This window comes from Chaetura pelagica, unplaced genomic scaffold (assembly GCF_000747805.2).
Source record: "Chaetura pelagica isolate M959 unplaced genomic scaffold, ChaPel_1.0 scaffold128, whole genome shotgun sequence".
In the NCBI taxonomy this organism is placed as follows: Eukaryota; Metazoa; Chordata; class Aves; order Apodiformes; family Apodidae; genus Chaetura; species Chaetura pelagica.
Genome location: NW_009954302.1, coordinates 1,272,042 through 1,278,600, shown reverse-complemented (window position 1 = coordinate 1,278,600; position 6,559 = coordinate 1,272,042). Strand labels below are relative to the sequence as shown.

General features: G+C 44.3%; 1 protein-coding gene across 1 annotated transcript in view; it reads right to left on the bottom strand.

Moving 5' to 3' along the window:
- PREP (prolyl endopeptidase) overlaps positions 1 to 6,559 on the bottom strand; it is a 159,364-nt gene that overhangs the window by 80,631 nt on the left and 72,174 nt on the right. Inside the window, exon 2 of the mRNA XM_010003868.1 lies at positions 4,844 to 4,918. Coding sequence (XP_010002170.1) covers positions 4,844 to 4,918 — 75 coding nt within the window. The remainder of the gene's footprint in view (positions 1 to 4,843; positions 4,919 to 6,559) is intronic.

Here is a 6,559-nt window from a genome sequence, read left to right as displayed (position 1 = left end):
TCTAACTCAGCCTCCTACGGGGGGGTCACAGATCTCCCCATAGTGTCTGAGCTGGCAGAGTGCAGGTGCAGCCTTGAAGCCTCAGTAGTTAGAAAAACATTCCGCTGTCTTATCAGCCTAGCAGAGCACACTGTTGCTAGCTACAAGAAAGCTCACTGAAGGAAAAAAAAAATCAGTAAAAAGAAAAATTGGCTTCATCCTGGCTCAAACCAGGACAACCCCATTTCCTCTTGTCAGGAGGACAGGAGACAGCATGTGTGACTTTAATTCACAGCCAGATGTCACAATGATGGCTGCAGTACCACCCCTGGAACCCACTCTGAAACCCTGTCCACTCATCTCTTGCTTACCTAGGTCTCTTTCCCAGTTGCTTTGAAAGAAGCTATTGTTTCTACCTGCCCTTAATCTGTCACACAGCAAGCAAATCCATGTATGACATCAGAGCTACACCTCACTGCAGGGCTACAATTCATATTCCCAACTTGTGTTTCACAGCTCTTCAGAAGAGCCAGCTGCTGTATAGAGTACTTGGCACACATGTACCAGTTGCTATTAGCTTTCTTGTTTACTAATTCCTCAGGTGAAAAAGAGGAAAGAACAGAACATGAAACTCAGCAGCATTTAACAGACGTTTCACATGGTGAGAAATGAGCACACAGTGGAAGCAGAAGGACACTCCCTCTCCCATTTGTCTCGCTGACACAGCAGTGCATGGCCAAGAGCTGCATTACATGCCAAGCTGTGTTTTCAGAGACTTGTCAGGCCAAAGGGTGAAGGAGAAAGTGCATTAATTATGGTCAGTCACCTCATGAGAGGTATTTGCTCATGTCTAGCAAAGCACACAGAAACTGATAAGCTTTAAACATCTGAGTGCAGAATTAGTAATTCCCTAAGAGCACTTGGCTACGTGCTGAAACATATTAGTTTAAGAACTGGGCTGGTTACACACAAGTCAACACTCAAGGATGACACAAGAAAGCAAGCACTACATCACTGAAAATGAACAGATACAGCAGGCTAACAATGATGACAGCTGGATCTTTAATCAAAGTTACACTCTCCGTATCAGTGAGGATCAAATCAGGAAATAACCCCCTGAGAAAAAGGAAAGATGGGAATGTATTGCCAAGGAAGGGGCTTTTTTTTTTTCTTCTGTTCTCCCTTTGAGGATCACTCTGGCACAGACAGCTTTAACACCCAGCACAGGATCACTCTAGCACAGCTTTACCACCCAGCACAGGATCACTCTGGCACAGCTTTAACACCCAGCACGGCTGCACAGCACATCCCAGTGGTGAGTCAAAACGACAGGCAGCCACCACACTGCACTGCTAGAACTGTTCCCTCCACCATCAGATCATGAAAGAACATAATAAAAACTACCCAAGAACTACGTGTATCCCGATTTGTTTTCTCTACATGGAAACAAACAAATTTCAAAGACCACATACAAAAATTTCAAAGACCACAAAAACTTAGACAAGGCATGCTACTTTAAGTGCTGTGACATTTTCAGAAAAAAAAGAAAAAGAAGGCTTATAAAAACATGTATAAGACATTGTACTGGACAGGCAAAAGCACTTTCCAGGTGCTTTTTGTGGATATTTTTTTTCTCAATAATGCCACCAAAATGGTAACACTGCTGCAAGGTACAGTGGAACTGAGTGTTACTCATTTTTAACTGCACAGTCACATCTTATCACATCATCTGCTTTCATTACTGGTATTGAAATAGGAGACACAAACTTTTCTTTACAAGCATTCATTGCACAGGAGCATGCTGACATACTAATTATTGCAGTCACAACTGAATCACTAGTAATTCTGCTTTTACGGGAACTTAATACATTTTTCCCCTTTCTGCTCAGGAAGCACCAAATATTCCCAGATTATTTGTAAAAAGGAATGGCACTACTGTCTCTAAAAGGAGGCAGGAATTACAGGTTTCCACTGAGGAGAATCCAGCCCAGTTTGGAAACTCTCTGCTCTTACACATTTGAGCATAAGGTCACACTCATGTTCAAAAAAGTAATACATAATTGAAATATTGCTCAGGGCAAAGTACAGGAACAGATGTTGTCAGCAGAAACTCTCACAGCAAACAATTCCATCTGCCATGCTGAGCCAAACATATGCCACCCAGGCTACAGGGCTAGCAGTAACTCTCTACATCTTATGACCCTATAGAGAAAGATTCTCATTTGATTGTAGAAATCTCCATGTGACAATCTATCACAAGCCTTGAACCAGGACAGAATTTGATAGCAGAAGTAAAAGGACAGAGTAAAGACCCACGCAAGACATATGCTTATGGGTATCTCAGAAAATAGGATAATTTGAAAGGCAACAGAATTTCTAAAGTGTTGTACTAACACTAGGGATGTTCAAGGCTGATTTTTTTGGCCGTTACTTGAACAAACCAACTGTTATTTTAAAAAAACAAAGTGTAACTAAATTTCATCTAAGAACCACATGGCAGACAATTATTTAGCCACACTTTGTTACAATTCATCAGCTTCTGATACACCACTAATCAGTTCTCTCAAGATAATGATTCCCACTCCCAGGATACTTTCCAAGGAGAAGTCTTAGGACAGAAACTGTTTTAGCATTACCAGTCACTGCTATTAACCTGTAAGGTATTGACAGTTGAATGGTTACTCCCAAAATCTTCCTATTTCTCTTCTCAGTAAAAGTTTAGTTCAATGGAACTCCAGCAAGAGGGCACACACCTTTAAGTACTCCAAAAGAAAACTAAGCAGATTTCTGGTGCCTTGCCTCTGCCACTTATGTTAGTATTTTGCAAATAAAAAATTCAAAGTGCAATTGGAAAGGTATCAAAACATGTGAATGAAACACTGGTCAATTATAACAACAAGCCCATTTAACTGTAGTTCTGAGTTTCTAGTCTTAATCCAAACATAGACCTGTTCATAATACCACAAAATTCAATTGTGTATGCTGCACGATCCTGGCTCTTTCATCCCTTGTCCATCCCTCATGCCTGAAACAAGCTACCATGACTGCCCATGCTGTAAGTTAAGGTTCTGTATATGATGGACACACCTACAGTAGCAAAAGACTTTGCTTTCTAAAGACTAATTAAGAGATTATTTACCACAAAATGTAAAAAAAGAAGTTAAAGAAGTTAAAAAGTCCAACCAAGCCAAACCCAAAACATCAGTAAAAGCATGGCTTTGCAGTTGTGGACTAAGTCATCACTAGAAGTGTTCCACCAGTGTAGAACAACATTTCAACTGTTCTGTGGACACTTCTTCAGTCTGTCTTAAATGTCTCAAATGGCCAGAGTAGCAGAGCATCAACACAGCTTCTGGACTTCCTCTCTCCAAAGTGAGGTGGGAACTTCCTCATCTGATCAATGGCTCAGTTTTTATTTATGTGTACGTGGAGAAGGGAGCTTTCTTTGCTTGTACCTGTGCATGACTACTCCAACCAAGCACATACAAGGAAAAAAAGATATAGCAAAGCACTTAAATCCTGAACATGTAAGTGCATACTCCCTGAACAGCAGATTTTCCACAGGAGACCGAGGATGTGGCTTGTTGATGGGTTTAACCAACTCTAGGACTGTGCATGTGACAGGAAAAAGTCCTGCTTAGCCACCTGCAGATTTCAATAATAATTTTATAGCAGATATATACACTACATGTAGAATAAGACCATCCTGGTGACCTGGCTGTGAAGTTTCTAGACCTATTTGAGACTTTCACCTAATTAAAAGTAGGCTGTGGGCTGCCCAGAAAAGGAAAGATCACATTCTTGAGCCATCTTAAATCCAACCATCATGTGGCCTTGGGGCGACCTAGATTAAGAACGTGTGTCAACAGAAAACTAATCCACCAGAGGCTTCCCCTCCAGAACATCACCTTGTTATGGCTGTACCCATGCACGGGAGAGACAGAGACATCCAGGTCAGTGCAAGAAAGAGGAGGGAGGGCAGAGAGAAACCACAGAACTGCCTAACTTAATGGAAACCTGCAAACTACAGTGGATCAGGTACAGTACCATCTGCACTCTACTCTTACTGCAAAAATACCTAACTAAAACAATTACAAAAAAAAAACACACCACCCTTCTATGTTCACTAGTTTGTAAGCTGCTAACTATAGCAGCCCCACAAGATTGTTTGGATGAGCCACAGGAAAAAGGAGTAGGATTCTTTATACTTATAGCTGTTGTAGGTAATTTCTTTCAGTCCCAGTCCTGTTAACCCTACAGTGAACCAGGTGAAACTCCCTCAGCAAAAGACCCTTTCCAGCAGCACAGTCCAGCTATACCGGATTACAGGCTGAAAACACTGCAACATCTCTAATAAAAGCCACTAACAAAGGCTAACTTCAGGAGGAAAACGTTTTGGGTTTGTTTTGTTTATTTTTTTTTAACAGGGGTAAAAAAAGAAAGCATCCACACACCTTGTCACTGTATAAAGAAGGAAAGACAAAAGTTTTCTTTCCACACGTTTCTATTTAATTATTTTCTATTTAGATGTACTTAGGACAGCAGATCAAGTTCTCTAAAATCAGTGTTCCTCTTCAGTGTAACACCACCAGGTTGAGCACTCGAATGGCCTAAGAAAACTGGGTGCAAGATAAACAAGGCCTTCATTTTCCAAGTTCTGTGATCTAGGTTATACCAAGTGTTCCAGTCTTTCTCTCATTAACACAAAGGTACAATACAATCTTGGCACTATAAGGTGTGACGTGAACCACTCCTACCTACACTCACTATGTAAGTCTTCAAAAAGTATTGGCAGGCCCTTCAAAACCAGAGTACCCATGCACACTCTATAAAAAACAGCCATTTCCATAAAAAGAACAGTTACCTTTGTCTGTTCACTATCAGGATCTTCAAGCCAGCAGTACGGGTCACTTATTTTACACCCATGGTAATCCAACACCTGAATTTATAAGAGACAGAACTTTAAAATAAAGACATGCAGACAAGCAAACTCTGTTCATAAAGAAATGTTGGTCATCAAGATTAAGCGTATTTGGAATTTCACAAAAGCACATAGTGCCAAGAAGCAAAGCAAGAAAAAAGCAGCACCTCGCTCCCAAGTGAGTTGCTAATATTACCATTCTTTGCTAATTGCACCAAGGCAGCAGAGTTCATAGAATCACAGAATGGTCAAGGTTGGAAGGGACCTTAAAGGTTCCAACCTCCCTGCTATGAGCAGTGACACCTCCCACCAGCCCAGGTTGCTCCAAGCCCCATCCAACCTGCCCTTCAACACTGCCAGGGATGGGGCAGCCACAGCTTCCCTGGGCAACCTGGGCCAGGCTCTCACCACCCTCACACTCCACAATTTCCTCTTCATGTCTCACCTCAATCTCCTCTCCTCCAGTTTTCATCCATTCCCCCTTGTCCTCTCCCTCCCTGCCCTTGTCCCACGCCCCTCCCCAGCTTTCCTGGAGCCCCTTCAGGCCCTGGAAGCTGCTCTAAGGTCTCCCTGGAGCCTTCTCTTCTCCAGGCTGAACAGCCCCAGCACTCTCAGCCTGTCTCCAGAGCAGAGCTGCTCCAGCCCCTCTGATCATTGTTGTCCTCAAGAAAAAAAAACCAAAACCTCAAGAGAAACACAGAACATGAACACAAATTCCTTCCAGAAAGACTCATCTGTTATGTTTTCTTTAAAAAAAGAACAACAAACCAAACTGCCCCAAAAACCAACCAACCTCCAACACCCTCCAAACCCAGGCAGTTCAAGCCAAACCCCAAAATGCAACTACTGGATGCACCCAAAATGTAGTTCCTGGCGAGGAAACTGCCTCTGGTTAAGCCCCCCCATGCTAGCGCTGCTCACAAACGTGAGCAAAACACACGTCTTAAGTTAGGAAACAACCACAGCCGAGACAAAAGACCAACCCACGTGGTCGAATTTATTTGCCTGCTTCCTTCCTCCAGCGTGCAAAGTCGGAGCAGATACCTGCTGCTGGGAGCTGCTCGGCTCAGCCTTTCACCCAAGCGTGAAAGTAAATTCTTAAAGTTGTTTTTTTCAGTGTAGGCTAACATGTTTGGGTTCCAAGGGATGTCGGCTGGGTATTAACTCCTGGGCTGGCCTAACGCGGAGTCCTTCACGGAAGGGGAAGAGAACTGAACCCGTTTCAGCCAAAGCTGCGGGGCAAGAACCCTCCTCGCTTACGGAGCGCGGGGCGACGGGCTCCTTCACACACCATGGTGTGAAAACCAGACCTCTCCTTCCACGCCGCTTCAGCCCGGGAAGAGACCTGGGCTTCCCTGGAACCAGCAGCGATCCCGAAGCTCCGGGACGGGCACTCGGAAGGGGAAGAGAACTGAACCCGTTTCAGCCAAAGCTGCGGGGCAAGAACCCTCCTCGCTTACGGAGCGCGGGGCGACGGGCTCCTTCACACACCATGGTGTGAAAACCAGACCTCTCCTTCCACGCCGCTTCAGCCCGGGAAGAGACCTGGGCTTCCCTGGAACCAGCAGCGATCCCGAAGCTCCGGGACGGGCACTCCCGTGAGACCAGCTGCCCTCAGGCCACCCCCGGGCCCCGCACGCCGGGTCACGGCCCCGCACG